The sequence below is a fragment of the Molothrus ater genome, chromosome 18 (genome assembly GCF_012460135.2).
Source record: "Molothrus ater isolate BHLD 08-10-18 breed brown headed cowbird chromosome 18, BPBGC_Mater_1.1, whole genome shotgun sequence".
Taxonomy (NCBI): domain Eukaryota; kingdom Metazoa; phylum Chordata; class Aves; order Passeriformes; family Icteridae; genus Molothrus; species Molothrus ater.
Genome location: NC_050495.2, coordinates 11,201,955 through 11,219,629, shown reverse-complemented (window position 1 = coordinate 11,219,629; position 17,675 = coordinate 11,201,955). Strand labels below are relative to the sequence as shown.

Genomic DNA, 17,675 nt, shown 5'->3' with positions numbered 1-17,675 from the left:
AACCTGAACAGAATGAATCCCAAACATCAGTTCAATTTATTATCATAATTATTTTAAAACTCACATTGTTTCTACCTTAGAATAAATGTTTAGGTATAGACAGCAAAGATGTGATTTTGAAAGTGTATTATTCCATGTAAAAATACCAATTTTAGTGCATCCGACCCTTAGGCAAGAGTAGTGAGAGATGTGCCAATCCTCCTTGCCCAGTTCACTTCAGCTGGGAACCTTTGCAGCTGGAATAATTTCTCAGCAGAGATTAGTCAGTTTGCAAAGGATTCCAACAGCTCTGAAAATATGTAGGGTTTACCAGCAGCTTTCTAGTCTTGCACAGCAGCTTCAGACTCCCCAGGGAAATGGATTACAAAGTATTTTTAAAACCAGTTATTCACCCACTGAAGCAATCTGCATTAATCTGCCAAATATATATGTGGATATATCTACACATGCACAAAACACTCGCATTAAATGCTTTGGTTTCCCTAATTGAGGCTTCTGTAAAACAGCTATTTCTCAGTCAAAAGCATCTCAAAAATTCCTAACTTTGAATCCACGAGGGTCATGTGTAACCTCACTGCTCTAAAACCAGATACACATCTAAATTCAACAGTTTCAAGAAAAAGTGCTAAAATAAGGCAACATTGTGTGCAGCATTTCCACAGTGTGACTGTAACCCAAAGAAAGGGAAGAGATTGCATTTCTCATCCAAGGCAATGGGAGAGAGCACCTCTATGCTCCTGTGCATCCAGCGCCCAGTGCTCTGCATCTCCACCCTCAGGAGAGGCTCCACAGTTACACAGAGGTACAAAGAAACAGAAATTAGAGCTCACACAGGGAGTTTTATAGTCTTCTACAATATTTATAAGTCACAATGTCTTATAACAAAACTGGAAAGGAAAAGAAAAAATCAGCAGGCCTTTCATCGGAGTGCTGAACGGGGTGGAGGCAGGGCCTGCCTGCGGTTCCCCTGCTGAGCTCACACACCAGGCATCGCTCCACGGTTCCCAGCAAAGCTCAGGAATACTGCTCTCATGAGGCAGGACTGAGAACTGCTCCCAAAGCGACCACACCCAGCAAGAATTTGGAGATGGAGAAATTTATGGCACTGAAAATTGCACTATGACCTCAGGCCGTGGCTGTGCTCCACAGGCAGATCTGATTCTTGGACAGCACCCATGGTCCATAAATAGCTCCTGGAAATGCCATTCCAGGTCAGGGCTCAGGGGCACTGGGGACACCACAGCTGGCTCCCAGGGTGTCTCCCCAGTGCTGATGTTCAGCTGCAGGGACACTGCTGGACAGGCACCACCACAAGGAAAGCACCATGGGCCATTCCCAGGCTTTCCCAGGATGGAAAACCTCCCCTTTTGTTACCCTGGAAGCACTGAGGGAGCACACACACATTCTGTGCCACTCTTTCTGAGACTCATGGAACCACAGCAGTGCTGCCACAAAGTCCCTGCTACTGACATCCCCCTGATCCCTGGAGAAATGATCTTCCCTCTCCTTTCTGCAGCAAGGAAATGTTTTATTTAGGGAACTGCTAAATGATGAAAGTCTTGGGGACAAGATACTGAAAAACACAGAGAGAGAAGAGAAACCACCCACTGGTGGGGGAGGTTAACCAGCTTCCACATCACAGCAAATGAAGTAGAGACAACTGTGGAAGAGAAAGAAATGGAGTTTGTTAACATCTGGTCTTGGAAATATTTGTGACTGGCCCTTACATGGGGCATGATGCTCAGACAGTGCTGCAGGACAGATTCTTCCAGAGGCTGAGGACTCTCTGTAATTTTTATTGTTAGAATTCTAGCAGCACATTCCCCCAGTAAAGAGAGATAAATGTGCACCAGGAGGATAGATGGTATAACCAGTGACAAGATCAGAGCACGAGATAGCAGTGGGTGTAGCTGAGTGTGATGATTCTCTCCCAAACCACAAGGGACTGTAATTTCAGTGACATACTTCTAGCCAAACCATACAGCACACTTTAACAAGCCTCTAGGCTGTCACAGTGTGTGAAAATATTCTACTCTTTGTCATATTTCAATTTCATATTAATCTTGAATCACTCACAGAACCTCCCTCATAACTCAGGGGTAAATCCTAGAATGAAGAAGATGACACTGCCTGAGTGCTGCTCAGCAGCAGCTCCAGGGTTCAAGTCATGCCTTGTGGTGAAGTACTCTGTGTATCTATTCACCTACAATTGAAAACACAAGGGTTCTGATTTGTACAAAACCTGTGAAGCTCTTGCTCCCCCATGGAAAGGGTAGGTCTGTAGCCCAAAGCCTGTTTGGGATCACTGCAGTGTATTAATACCATTCAGTATTCACACACAGCAGCCTTTTGCATGTTCAAAACCCTGTGCAGACACAAGCTGATAAACCCTCAGAACTCTCTGGCAAAATGTGCTATCTTCCAGCACCTGCTCATTTCAGAGTCCAGTGAGGAAGCAGCAGCACTATGTCTGAATAAAAGATGATGGCAGTTTTTCCTTGCCAGAATGATTCAGGGATATGCACAGGGGTTGTCAAGCATGCTCAGTTGTGGGGGTTCCTTTAAGTGGTGAGAACACAGTAGCTAATTGAAAGCAGCTTTAACTCCTCATGAGCTACTTCAGACTATGGTGTTTGCTACTCCTGCCCAGATAGAAGAATGCAGTTTTACTCCTTATATAATGAGGGGAAAAGTAACCAGCATTCAGAAGCTTCAACAGGAAAACATGAAAAGCTGCTTATCAGCAGCTGCCAGCAGAGCACCATTTTCAAAAGAGGCTCTACAGGTAAGAGGAAAAAGAAACAACCTGTGTTAGAAAATACTGGAAGTAAAGGAACAATATGAACACAACAGAACTCAATCCTACGATTTCTGGAACCTCTCTGAAAGACACCTCGTGCTGAGCATAAACAATTAAGGACTCAGCATTAACAGCCACATTTAAAAAGTAAGACCAGATCTGTCTTAACAAATGAATTTTTACTGCCCTTCAACCTTTACCAAAGTGGATTAGTTTGACTTAGAACTGGATTAAATCCCACTGAAAATGATTGATCTGAAACAATGACCTTTCACTGTAGAACATAACATGAAAGACTTTGGGGATAAGACTAATGAAGTGCAAGATAAAGCAAAATGCCTTGGCCGACATTTCCAAAAGTGGCCTCTAATTCTGGGTCCCCTACTTGAGTCACTGCACAAAGTGCTCATTTCCTCTAAAAACGAGGCCCCAAGAAAGCTGAGCCAGGCATCCAGAATGAGGAAACACTTCCTTGGAGCACTGAAAACACTTCCTTGGAGCTGTCTCCCCCAGCATCTGTCCTGAGTGGGTGTTGGATGCACCAGTGACAGAAAGCAGAACTGCCAAAGGGACTGTGAGCAGGAAGAGCTGCTGCTCACCTCCTCCATCCCCTCTAGCAATGACTTGGGTCAGCTCAGGGAAGTTTCCGTGGCAGTTCCTGTGCAGGACCTCCACAGAGCCATTTCCACACACACTGCAGGGCAGAGCCACCCTCAGCCTCCCACCGTGCCAGGCTCAGGGCTGTCTGCTGAGCTGCCAAGAGAAAAGCCACCTCTAGGAGCAGTGCTGGAAAACATGGATGCTGCCTATTGGAAATGTCCCTCTCACCTCAGGGAGGGTCAAGTAACAGAACTTCTGCAAGTGCTCCTGGATTTCCATCCCCCTTCTGTGACCAATCAAGACATAGAGGCACTGTACTTTGGGACCTTATATGCATTTTAAGATAAAAATAACTTTGGGTTTTTTCTATCTAGGGCAAGCTCCTTCCTTTGCTAGGCCAAGCCATGTGGAGGAGGAATGACAACAGCAGGTACAGCACATTCAGCTCAGGGCAGGTCAGCCACGTGCTCAGCGTGCTTCCAAGTACAGCTCCAAGGAAGAACAACAAAAACACATCCAGAGCTCGCTCCAGATGGTAGGATAGGGAAAGCAGAACATGATGGGGACACGAATCACATCTAGGAAACCAGAACGAGGTAAGACACAAATTGAACAAATTGCTACCCCAATGTGAATACAATGGAAAGAACTCCACTAGGTTCTCCTTGAAAGACCAACTCCAGCCAGCAGCACAGGCAGAGAAGGTCAAAAGCACAACTGGCATTCAGCACAGATTCACCTGTTCTCTTCCCCTGCTGCGTGAGCAGGCACCCAGTCTGCTCTGGCTCATGGATGGGGAAGCAGCAGCTCCCCCCTGAATGCTGCTCAGCCCCCTGGAACACAGCAGGGCCAAGTCCAGTGAGACCATCTGCAGGCACCACTTGCAAATTCCTGTCCAAATGCAATGAGCTCCTCAAAAATGCTTTGTGCAGCTTCAATAGCCAGGTGACATGGGGCAATAGTGGGCCAAAATACACTGTACTTCAACCACTTGACTTTACATCTCTTAAAGGGATATTTTAATTGGCTCAATTTTACATATCAAACTTTGAATTGTCTAACATAAATTTTCAGAAAAGTAATAAGTTATTTCACCTGGGAAATGACCTAGAAAATTCAGTTGTCCTCCAGAGAGCAATTGTACCCAATTCAGAAATGAAATTCATTAAGAGAAAAGGCCTTAATTCTGCTTTAGCTGAAAATCCTTTTTCAGATTTAAGTTTGGAAAAGAGACTTGTTGTTCTAGCACTCCTGAGGAATTTTGCTGAATTGAGCCTCCTCTTTTTAACTAAAAACTCAAAACAACTGTGTTCTTGAACTACTTTTAAAACTTACAAGGTCTTAGGACACTGGTGATGTTAACGTGGTAGAACAAAGGTCACTTATATGCCAAGCTAAAATACCTGCATTCCCTAGCATGGGTTGCTTTCTTAGAAAAGAACCTATATAGAATGACAGCTATCTAAAATTTCTATACAGCCAGTGTTAATCTAATCTTATCTCCCCTGACAGGAAGCAGAACCAAGTATTTGAAAGGAACTGAAAATACATCTCATTGTAAGTGAGGCGTCATTCCTCTTTACTCCAATCTTCAACAGCAGGGAAGTGTAACCTCCCTGGCTTTCATCCACAATGTATCATGTACCACTGGCTGCCTAAATCAGAGTCATTGTAGTGACATGTCACCAGCAGGGATGAAAACTAAAGTACCTTATTTGGGATCTCACACAGCAGCCCAGCAAGATCCAGTGGGAATTTTGCTATGGGGCTGCTGCCTCTGTGTGGAGCCGCGTCGCTGGCTGGCTCCTGACCGTGTCTCACCTCCGTTCCACCGCGGGCCGCGGAAGGGCCGGTGACAGCGGTGACAGCACCCAGAGAATTGGTTTAGCCCAGGCGCGGCCATGGCGGCCCCTGCGCCCCGCCCGCCCCTCAGGAGTTCCGCCGCTCCCTCAGCCTCAGTCCCCCCCCGCCCCGCGCGCCTCCTGAGGGGCCGCGCGCGCCCCGCTGTTGCTATGGCTCGGCGGGAGGCGACAGCCAATCAGCGTGCGGCAGGATATATCTGTCGCTGTTGCCAACGGGCGCGGGCCAATGGGAAGGCGGCGGCGGGCGGCCTGCGGGCCAATGGCAGGCGGCGGCGGGCGGCGGGAACGGCCCCGAGCGGAGGAGAGGGGCGGGCGGGGCCGGGGCTGTGAGGGCAGGGCGGGCTCGTCCCTCGCGGGTGTTCGTGCGGCCCTACGAGCCCGGCATCTTTGCTCCCTGTAGAAATGCCCGGTTCACTCACGGCCCCGCTGTTGACGGCAATAAACGATAACGTGTGTAACCTTTCCAAGCACCGTGTTCCCAACACAAACAAAAGGGGTTATTCCTGGTGAGATCCACCAAAATAATGGAGGCTTCAGGCTCTCAGCACCCGCAAATGTTCCCAGGGCAGCTGGTCCTGCCTTTTAATACATAATTGACATGTGAAAGTTATCACTTCACATCGTTACCTTGAAAGAAACGAACTCTGGAGAAACAGTAAGCGAAAACCTTTACTTGAAAACTTTGTAACAAAAGGTAAGGGAGGCACCTTCCTCCTTTATCTCCGGGCTGGAGGTTTGGCAATGGGGACACATTTTGCAATACAAATTTTTTTAAAAACAGTAACATTTCAGGAAAATACCCAAAACCCCACCCTACAACTTGCAGGGTTAGTTTTAAACCTGCATGAAGGGTACTTCTTGTATTAAACCCCAATTCAATGGCATGCCCTGGCACTGGAAATTCCACTGGGCTCCAGTTCGTGTCACCTGTGGCACTACGGAGTATGGAACACTCCAGAAGTTACACCCTGCAGTACAACAGGAAGGCAGGGATAACAAAGAGCAGTGTTTTATCAGCACTTACTGAGACCTTATTTTCCAAGCCTGAGAAAAGGTTATCCAATATCCACTGCAAGGCAATGTAACCAAATTTTACTCCTTTGAGCACAGGAGCTTCATTTACCTTCATGATGCAACTCGGATCTGGCCAGTGCTATGATTAGATCTATGTTACTGCCACAGAACCAGTGCCTTGATAATTTTAACATTTACAGTGCAGCTTCAGACAGCTCCAGGAAAAACCTACAGTCCACATTGCACCTTTGCTTTCTTCTATCCTTTGCAAAATTCTTCATAAAACTGTAACTAAACCAAACTTTGTAACCATTGAACACACCTCCATCTTTCTCCCTCACTCTATTCCTCTCCCTGTCAGACCCCTCTTCTATTAAAAAAAGGGAAAAAAAGGAAGCAATGGGGTATTTCCTGGGGAACTGCAGCAGGCACATGGAGTGTATCTGCAGGCAGGTCACATCCATGCACTGTCAGAAAATTCACAGAGCAGGCATGCTGCCTGGAACATGTCGTTGGTTAGTGAGTCAACAGCAGGATCCACCAGGACCTGAAAGACACAGGAAGGAACCAAAGCCTCAGCAGGTGTGATTTTAACACAGTTGGTTATGGTGGAAGAGCTCCTTTGGGCAGAGAGCAGCACAAGGTGTGCAGTGGGAGGGGATGGCACTGGTCAGGGCTGTGTGCACAGAGAGACAAAGGCCTTCCTCCCCTCCACGTTCACAGTAATCCATCAGTGGGTGTAGAAGTGATGAGCACAATCCATGCCAAATCCAACTCCCAGGAATTCAGAGCAGAGCAAGTCCCTTTGCTTTGCCCTAGGCTTTGGTGCCTATAAAAGGCAGTAACTGGCAGAGGGTAAGACAGGAATTAAATCATTAAGGAAGCGATGTCCTGAACAAGGGAGCTCTGCTCAGGGAGAGAAAGAAATAGCTCAAAAATGAATTAACTTTTTGTTTGTTTGCTTGCTGTCATTTTACTCTCATTTTGGTTCTAACAAGATGCATGACCTACAAAAAAAAATTGAGTTGTGTGGACAAAGGTAAGTTTTCACCTGCACCTCTGTGATTTAGGCATAGGAACCAAATATCTGCATCTTCTCGCCACAAGCCCAGAGTAAGTTGATTCAGCAAGAAGCAAAGTGCCCAGGAAGTCTGTAGAATGCTGTAAAATCATTTACCCATTCAAGCTCTTCCTTTTCATAAAGCACACACTAAAATATGCAAAAATTGCTTTTCTGAATTCTTGAACTGAGTAATTATTACAAAGATTTGAAGATGTCCCATTTGACATCTACAAGCATCACTCAGTATCTTGCTCCCAGCCCACAGTGTACTGAGTGTCATGTTTCTTCACCACTGCAAAAATCAGTGCAAGGATGCAGAACAGCAAGATGAAAACCAGCTAGAGACAGCCTGCTCTGGGAATCTTAGAAAAGGCTCATTCATTATTAATGCCCAAAGCTTTCCTTCTCGTCTGGCTTACATTATGGCTGGTAAAAAGGGCACTTTCCAAGATACAGATCTTTATATTGATGCTTTCAGAGGCTCAAAAGAGGTTCTGTTACTGCCCTAAGAGCTGCAGCCACTTCTCATAATGAGGCCAGCAGATATGGGTCCTGCTTTTTGTAATCTCTTTTGAAAAGGTTTCCCCAGCAGCTCACACTGAAAGGGAAACAGCAATGGATGCTGACTTACTGTTAGACCAACACATGTGAAGACAAAAAATACATCAATGTACAGCTTAGACAGGGCTTTCTTGGGTCCTGCTTTTAGGTAACAATTCAGAGATGTGCTCCCATCCCCTTGAAAGCACAAGATTTCCAACTTGTATTCTTACTGCCTTGAAGTCCCCATCAGAAGGCATGCAGACTGCACCCACAGCATGGAACTACCTTCTTCATCCTGGCCAATAATCACACTGCCCTGTGTACTGCCATCAGCCATCTCAGAACAGTGCAAAATTCCTTTTCCTCAGCAATAACACAGACTTGCAAATGAAAATTACATTAAACATTTTAAGAGATCTGAGAGAACAGAGTCAAATTGTGCAAAACACCTTAGAGGGGAGGACCTCAAGCAGCCATCTTTGTGTGGCTGTTCTATAGGTGAGCCCTCCATTGCTGAAAATTTAAATGACACTTTGGATATGCACAGAATCTTTTGCCACCATTTCAATGACACATTCAGTAAAATTAGGGTCTGACTAGCAATTCAAGTAGGAAAAAACAAAACCACCTTTCCTTCTTTTATCTGCTGGGTGTTAGCCAGGGAATGCCCAGCTTACACTGAACTGGACTTCAGAAGTTATGCTTAGATCAGACATGTTTCATACTAAATATGATCTGGGATTTCACATCTCCTCTGAGAGAGCTGCAGGGGATCATGTGTACAGAGCTCCTTTCTCTGAGCTTTAGGTGTGTTCTTACCTGGCTTTGTCCCAGGGCTTGGCTTTCTTGGCTTTCTTCCACACAGGGTGCAGAAACAGGTGGGCACTGAGGCTTGTCAAACACAGTCTGAGAGGAACTGGAAAAAAATATTATATACAAGTGCATTTGTATTTATGCTCTATTTGCCACTTACTGTAATGTTTTGCAGCAGGACAAGAGGGGTTGTTGGCAAGATTACTCATTTCATAGAATTCTGTTAAGTTGTCTACAGACCTGCCCCATTTCTCAAAATTGTTATGGCCTGAAAATACAAGTTCTGCTGTGGGAAGACTGCCCTGACCAGGAACAGTATACAGGGAATCACATCTCAATTTGCAACTTTCCTTCTGCCCCAAAACACTCCCCATAAACAAGGAGGTGTCTACCAAAGCTCCTGGAACATATTTTAAAAGCAGAGACCTTAAGAGTCAAAATATGTGGCTTTAGACAAAGACACAACATTGGCTACACTTCTGCTCCAGCTTTCCAAGGCCACCAGTGGAGTCTGGGGACACAGCTTCACATTCCCCTGGAGGCTCTGCCAGCCTCCCAAAGCAGATCAGTCTGTGGGCACTGGGTACTCAAGAATGGGATGTTCTCTCCCATCATCACCCACTCAAAAGTCTCTCTAATGCAACAACAGTGCCCAAACCACCACCAGAAGAGCCCAAGGTGTGAGTGTCCATACAGGCCCAGACAAGAGGGGCCCAATAGTGGAGTGCAGGAAAGGAGTAGGACCAACAGGGTAAGTGTCAAGTTCCCTTCCCTGGAATGCTCCCCAGGTTCCAGTGATCAGCCCTGGGACTGCTCTGCTGGAGGCTGCATTCAGAGTCCCATTTCCTAATGACAAATGGGCTCAACTCCCTCTGCCACCCTCTCAAGCATTTGTCTCATGTTTTTTACAGCCCACTTACAGCGACATGCACAGTGCCCTTAGCAACGAGTTCTGCAATTCAGTTATGCAACATGGCAAAGAGTAGCCTCTGATGGTGGCTTGGGGACTTGCTGCCTGCCCGTGTCAGGATGCTGGGCTGTCCAAAGGGGAGAGCCCAACAGCAGGAGGATTCCCAGCACTCTGAGCTGGAATCCCAGAAATGCAGGCAGAAGCTGTAAGCCACCATGAACATCTCAGCACTGACATTTTCTAAATCAATATGCTGGCTCAAATGCAGAATGCCTTGCTCCATAGAGCTCAGTGTGCTTTTCTCTCTGAAATGGAAGGCACAAGATTTCCACTCTGCAAGAACCATTAGCTGGGCTACATTCCACCAGTCCTGACTTGCAGAGTGAAGAGGACACAGCACCACTATCTGTAAAGGAGAGCATCTGCTTGGTGTCCCACGGGGGCTCCCAGTCCACTTGCTGGATCAACCCCTCCTCTCAGGCAGCAGAAGCAGATGGAGACAGTCAGCTTCCAGCCTGCTTCCCTCTCACACTCCCACCTCACAGCCCTGTAGATCAGAAGAGGTTTGGACACAGCCCAGCTGCGTAGGAGTGGCTGTAAAAAGCCCATGAAAGAAATCAACAGGAATTGTTCTGATAAGCTTTGAGGCCACATCCTGTCCAGGTGAGCATCTTTAAAAATGAGACAAGCAGATTAAGGGTCCTTTGGCTGACTTGTAGCTCTGTCCCAGTGCTCAGGAAGCAAGAAGAGCATAACACTGAATCCATTCCAGATAGGTGATCTTGGCTAAATAATTTCCTTCTCTTTGTGTTACTCTTACCTCTAAAACCAGGATAACATCACTGCCCTGTCCTTCCAGAGAGCCACACTCATTTGCCTTGATCAGACAGTTTGATCTCTTGCCCCCATGAGTCCCCAGAGTTGTGATGCTCATTGCACCATGACTGCTCAAGAGCATTCTGGTACCAATACTCTTCTCTAATCCCTGCCTCTGTTAGAGGGCTCTGCCTTCTAACACAGGTGATCCTCACTGACTGAGCAGTGATCTTACCCAGACTACCCACACGAGCTCTCCTGGCTCCCTAGAGAGAAACTGCAAAATGAAATTGCTGAAATTGCAGCCTAAGAATCACTCACTTCTGAAAAAGATTGATGTTCCAGAGCATCCATGGAATTTTGAGGAGGTCATGGTTTTGGGGGGACTTAGACCAGGCCACTAAACAGTGTTTACAAATAGGGTTATTTGAAGCCAAAGTCCTCACCAAAAGGTGCCAACAAAGCAGCAAGTCCTGCCCCTCACAGGAATGATAAAGGGTGTGTGGATGCCTGGCACACTGACATACCCAACAAGGAGACATTCACCATAGATTTCTTCTACTGGCAGAACATATTTTAAAAATAAACATGAGCTCACTCCAGAGTCAGAACACGCAATTTTAAATCCAGCCAAAATATTGCCAGCAAGCCTTGCTGATCTTTCATGATCTTTAGCCACTGTTTAGAACTGTGAATCCTAAAACACAGCCTGAGGTTTACAATGCCTGACCTGGGTTCTCCCCAGCAATTCAGAGCAAGGAGTCTGACATGAATGTGAATAAGGCACCAGGCCAAGTGAGGAACGGGGGCAAAAGGCAGAAATGTTTTCTGCAGGGAACTGGGGCCAAAGCCTCACCAATCTTATCTCCAGTGAATCACTGCATTTACTTGGTGTTTAACAAGCCACAAAGCCTTCTGTGCCTCTGCTTCCTCATCTTTAAAGTGGGAATAAAGCTTCTTCTACCTCCCTTTTTGACAAACTGACAGTGTCATGCTGGCACAAACGCTGGTCAGTGTCAAACAGAGGGTTATAAAATGGGGCTGCTGCTCCTGCTCTGCCTTGCACATCAGTAAATTAAAGGAAGCTCATAATGTCTGGCAGTGTTTATTTTTATGTAACATTATGGAAGTTGTATAACATATGGAAAATGGCACGAATTTTTGTTGTTTTGCATTCTCTGAATTTATCTCAATTCCCAGAGAAAATCTGAAATCTGAAACCTTTGTTATAGGTGGAAAACAGAAAGAGAACAGTGCCTGCCTTTCTGTCTTCCAATTTGGAAAGCTTGCACTATGGAATAATCTTGTCATGAGGTTGTGAAGCTACAAAAACTATTTTAGGATTAAGTACAGGCCCTACCAACCCAGCCCTCACTGGATCAGTACAGGTTATGCTTTTCTGCCAAAACCAAGCAAACAGATCAGAAACTGAACCTGCCTAAAAAGCAGGGGTCATATCTTCTCTGATTAGGCTGGTTCCAAATCTCCTTTGTGCCACACACACACTTGTATACTTAGACAAGATTACAGATATAAATACTGGCAAAGAAGGATGGACACAAGGAGAAGCAGTCCCTGGGAATGAGGTGTGTCACTATTTCTGCAACTCTCTTCAACAGGGTATCAACACATGACCGGACTCTGCATCATTTTTCTTCCTGCCTTTAGGCAGCCCTGTGCTTTCCCTCCTTTTACCTGTGAAGAACAGATTCCAGGGTCCCTAGCTGTCCTCCTCTAAGGATTAAGCTTTCATCCTGTAAATCTGACTGCTGAATGATTCTTTCTGAACTGGCTTCAACACAGCCAGCTTGAGGGACTGTGCTCAAGGGAGCTCTGATACCTGCTGAAGTAAATGCTCAAATTAAACACAAGTACAGATACAGGTAACATAGCCCCAACCTCTGACCCAGCTATTCCTTCTCTCCTTGCTCCACCTTCACCAGAGCCTGGGTGAATGGCAGTTACAGCCCTTCCTGCTCTACAGACTGACTGCAAAAGCAAGTGGGCATCACTTATGCATCCTATCAAGCCTATTCTGAAGAACAGGGAGAAGAAAAGAGATGGTGGGAATGCTGAACAAGACTGGACAGGAAGAAGACAAAGAGGGAGAGAGAAAAAATAGCAAGAGGGAGAGGAAAGTGAAAACATGTGCTTGAAGACAAGCACCATGTCACAGTTCCCAGACTTTTCTCAGGCAATACCTTAATTATGACAGGCATTAAAAACCCAGAACATTGCAAAAGGGCAAGGTGAGCAGACAACACCTGGAGGGACTCTCTCAATGGAAACACTAAAAGGAACCCACCAGTATTTTATGGAAGTGGTTGCAGTTCAGGGAAAAGGGTAGGTAAGAATATTTGTTTCAATACCTTAAATCAACAGATTTTCCCACTGAACTATCATGGAAGAGGAACTCCAAAGCTCCAAATAAGCCCTGCTCTCCTTCATCAGGACACTTAAGTGAGCAAGAATGTTTACAGCAATAGGAAGAGAAGCTTGGAAAGTCTTAGGGTCAACGATCTGTGTGCAGTTTTACTAACCTTCTACACCTGGGGTACACAAGTAGCCAGGGACTCCTCCAGGGCTGTAAGGGGCCCACCACCCGGGCAGCCAATAATTCACAGAGGGAAAGGACTGGTAGGAGTGCAGTACAAAGCTCCCCTGCCAGGGGCTGGCAGCAGCCCTGCTCACTGCTTCTCCAGGCAGCAGCACAGGAGAGCCAAAGCAGGTTCCTGGTTCCATCACAGCCTCAGTGCCAAGAGGTACAGGTTGTTGAGAGTTGTGAGTGGTGAACAAAGCCATGCTTGTTCCAGCTTCATACAGCTCAGGGCTCTGCAGAGAGCTGCAATGATGGAGAAAATGAATCAGCCAGACACATTGCTTTGCCAAAAGGGGACCCCAGCTAAACCTCTGAATCCTGCCCTCCACAGCTGGGAGATGAAGTGCTCTGAGTGGCCATGGAACATTCCCATCAGTGGTGGCAAAGCTCCCAAGTGATGTTCCCAAGGAACCAATATGGAAGTCAGTTCTGTGAATACATTTAAATGTTGCTTCATGTCTGAACTGTCACTGTAAAGATGCCATACATCACCTGGATTCCAGCATCTCTAAATATGTTCCTTCAGGAGGCTTATACAGAGGTGCAGCTGACTGCTCCCATCCTGGCTCACAGGGCATGTGGGTTATCTCTATTTGCTCAGGGCTGATGTCCACACCAGATCCACCTGAAAGGTGCAGGCCAGGTGAAACAATGCTAATGATTACTCCAAAAGCCAAAAAAACAAGTCAAATCTGCCAAATGCAGCAAGACCCCTGTGTTCCTTGTGACTGAAGTTTGGTTAAGTGTCTGTGGAAGGACATGGAAATACTGGGTTTTCCTGGAGTACACTGCCCTGATTCCAGAATTTGAAAGCTAAAACCTGCTGCTTCCCATGTATTTGCTTTCATTTGGTGCCTCCTTAAAGCCAGGCATCTCTTTTCACCTGTTGTTGCACAGGCATTAGCAGTGTCTGCTCCTCTGGAATGACAGCCTGGAGCCAAACAATGAGGCACTCCACTGAGCAGAGTCCTCCAGCATCCACTTGATCCATCAGCACATAATGCTGTTCTGAACAAGCAATATCCTTCCTTTCCTGAGGGAATTTAAAATTGATTTTCACCTCTCTGGACCATATCCTGAACCCATTAGGAAGAGACAAACCTGCAGTTTGTGGAGTGTTGGATCCTTTATCCTGTGGCTCATTTCTGTGGGAAGCCAAAGCCCTCTCAGGACAGGAATTGTTGGGCTCTTCCACGTGAACAAGGCGGGACTTCTGACGGCGCCGATAATTTGCAAACCAGTTATAGACCTGAGTTGGCTGCAGGTTCATGGCCTGAGCCAGTTTCTCCTGCAAACCCAGGTGCAGAGAGAAATCAAAGGAAAAAATCACATCCAAATAATCAACATTTCCCTTCAGTTCCAAAAGCAGTCCAGCAAGAGACCTTCCAAAGCCACAGACATTTACTCACTAGGTCTCTGATAGGCCCAGTGGATCCGATCAAGGAGACCATTTTATAAACTCAGAGCTGATAAAAAACATAAATTCCACCCTGCACTCCCAGACAATTAGTTTGCTAAGGAAGCCACTGCTATTCTACACTGCTCACCAGATAATGCCCTCACCAAACCATGCTCTTCCCAGAGATTCACAGAGGCAGACATTGAAGTCTGAAGCCCTCACCTGGCAAGGCAGTGATCAACAGTGCTTGTTGATTTAATTCACACATCTCTTCCAATACAAATCTGTCCCTGTCCAAAGAAGGCAGATCCATGCATACACCAACACAGCCTGTTGTGTTATCACATCAAATTAGCAGCATTTGAAAAGTCAGCACAAAACATGTTCTGGTGAACAAAGTGCAATTTTATATAGGCTGTTAGTCAAGTCAGAACTATTTATCATTGTAATAGAGCTCTGCTGAGTGATGGCTGTTTGGCTGCCTATGCTCAATCACTACAAAATTAAAACTGCTAAAAACCTAGTGAGGAATTTATTGCCCCTCAACTTTTTGTCCACAGCAAGAGAAATTACTTAGCATGAACTTCATGATTTTTTAAAGAAACTTTTAGGGAAAGATCAAATATGATGAATCCTAGCCCAAATAAGCCTTTTGAAAACAAGGATTTAGAAATTAAACCACTTATAGACTCTTGATTACAGTGTCCTCTTCTGTGACAAAGAGGCTTGATTGGAAGTGTCCCTAGAATATCCCTACCCTCTGTTTCTTGTCTGGATTTGCTGTCACCTCTGCAGCAAACCTGAACAGCTGCTGCCGTACTTCTTCTGAATAGTTTCGATTCTTCAGACCTTCAGGACAAAGGGAAAGAGGTGGAGGATTCCTGTACACGGGAGAAAATGGGATTAAAAAGGACCCAAAATGAGTAATTCACATTCATGGGAATTTTCTCACATTGCCAAAGTGGTCAAAACACCAAGAAAAACCAAGCTCCAAGAAGCAGCATCGTGAGGTGTAAAACCAGCCTCTGCATCTGTAGCCCCTGCATCTACAAACTACAGAGAACAAAAAAAAAATCTTGGTCTCCCCACTGTGCAGTACCTCTTCCTGCAACGGAATTTCTGCAGTGGTGTCAGAACATCTGTCTGCTGCTTCTCCATGGCCCTCCGGTAGTGAACCTCATGCCAAAGTTGCACCAGTTCTTCCTTCTCTTCTGCCTTGCAATGCTAAAACAAAACTGTGCATAAGCAAACTTTCCAGAGAGTCACTCAGACTGTGTATAAAGGAGAAAACCCTCCACAGAGATGTACTCAGGGATTCCTACTGGTTTGACAGAGCTAGTAGCATTATCTGAGCATATGGCTGGCTGTACCTTCCCTCATGTACACAGGGAGCTGCCTAATTTCTTCTTTTCCCCTGGTGCAAATGTCTGCATCACCAGATCTAGAGGCCAAAAATCCCTCACCTTGAGTGGCACCATCCAGCCTTCCTCATATATTCCTACCCTGCCAAGCTCCCTAATCTTGGGCTTCCCAATACTTCTATGTCCTGAGCCCTAAGATTGTGAAAAACTCCAAGAACCAAAAGTCCAGCTACAGCCAATCCCATAATCACCCAGTTACCTTTCTCCCCTGGCTGATTAACTCTAAGTGCCTGCAGCAAAGGCTTTGGCAGGTCAGCAATGCACCCGTATCACCTTCCACTGCCTTACACGAGCTGGAAGTGCTCCATGTGCTGCAGTTCAGGTACTTCTGCACTAATGGCTCCTAACTCCTGTTTTTCTAACATGGCTTTTTGTTTCCATGAAGAACTGAGGAACACATTCCTACCTCCAGGAGTCTGCAGGCTGCATCATGTTGCCCTTTATGGATATGAACGGACACACAAGCCCGGACAACATGGATGTTAGTAAGAAAATCTCCGCTGTTCTTGCATTTCATCATGGCTTCAACCAGCTTCTCCAGACTAGGAGAAGAGCTCTGGAGCTCCTGGCAAAGCTGTGCTGCTAGATCCAGCAGTTTGGTGGGTGGGGGATGCACATTTTCATTCTTCTTTAACATGGCCATGAACCGCTTCATCATCATGTCCTGTTGGAAGCTTTTGCTATGCAATGCACAAAGTTGTGGTTAGATAAAAACTCTTTATCTCCTATTTTTAGCTTCTATGGTATGCTTTTCTTCCTTTTTTTTTTTTTTTTTTTTGGGAAATAAATTCACTGTGCTGTTAAAAGCAGCCTAAAGACCTCAAAATACTTAAAATAAAACTAGGCCTAAAGCAGCCCTGTAAAGCTAAAGACACACCAGGCCGGCAGATGAGAAAACCGATCTCAGAAAGACACATTAAACTTTCCCCAAAACTCAGAGACTAACTCTAGGGCTTACATCCCCTGCTTACAGGTTAAAACTTACAAAATATTAAGTCCAGATGAAATTAATTTGGTGAAATTTCTCCAAAATTGCAGGCGACAGGTCCGGGCAGACCGCAGTTGCTGTAAAACGTAAAAGCTTGGTCGGCGCTGCGCCTCGCCCGTTTTCCCGGGCAAAGGACGCAGCGCCATTCCCCGCACCCCTGGGCCAGCTCCAGCCCCGCCGGGCAGAACGGGGAGAAGCTGGGAAACCGCTGCGAAGGGCAGGGCAGCCCCTTCTGCTCCGCTCCCCGCGGCGAGGGACGCTCCCCGCGGCCGCCCCGCTCCCCGCGGCCTCGCCGCGGCCTCACCGTGGCCTCGCGGGGTCCGGGCGCGCGCCGGGGCTCGGCGGGCGCGGGCAGGTGCGGAGCCGCCGGCGCTTCCCAGACACCGCCCAGGCGGGGCTGCTGCCCCTGCTCCCCACCCCCCGCGCTGCGGAATGGATCAGAACGGTGCGGAATAGATGGCAGCAAGTTCCTCCCATAGCAGGGAGCACTAATGGGGATCAGACAAGCACCGATCATTGTGACACACAGCGACTGAATGAAGAGGCACGCAGCTCAAACCCACCTTCTATAGGTGGGTGCTGTCTAAAAACAGATGAATCATCCTGACTCAGTTTAGGGGATAAAAAACTGAAGTAGCTACGATTTGCCTTGAATCAGATCTGAACACCAGTGTGAAGGTGTCAGTCCTCCTCTCACTCCCGTTTCCCGAGGACATGGAACAATGAGGGACCATCAGCAGGAGCCAAGAGCCCCCAGGCTCGGAGCTGGGTGCCGCTGTGAGCCACCCCAAACCTGCACTCCATAACCAGCTGGTGCCAACACCCTGCAAAGACAAAGGCTCCACGC

At 46.6% G+C, this 17,675-nt stretch overlaps 1 protein-coding gene across 1 annotated transcript; it reads right to left on the bottom strand.

Annotated features, from left to right (window-relative positions):
* Positions 1 to 5,912: 5,912 nt before the first annotated feature.
* On the bottom strand, positions 5,913 to 17,559 carry ANHX (anomalous homeobox). Its single transcript, XM_036392921.1, has 10 exons — positions 17,133 to 17,559; positions 16,826 to 16,905; positions 16,247 to 16,520; positions 15,519 to 15,643; positions 15,177 to 15,300; positions 14,122 to 14,308; positions 13,513 to 13,645; positions 12,962 to 13,263; positions 8,702 to 8,798; positions 5,913 to 6,823 (listed from the first exon to the last, which is right to left on the bottom strand). The coding sequence occupies exons 1-10, from the start codon at positions 17,343 to 17,345 to the stop codon at positions 6,793 to 6,795; spliced, it is 1,566 nt and encodes a 521-aa protein (XP_036248814.1). The 5' UTR covers positions 17,346 to 17,559; the 3' UTR covers positions 5,913 to 6,792.
* Positions 17,560 to 17,675: the final 116 nt, after the last annotated feature.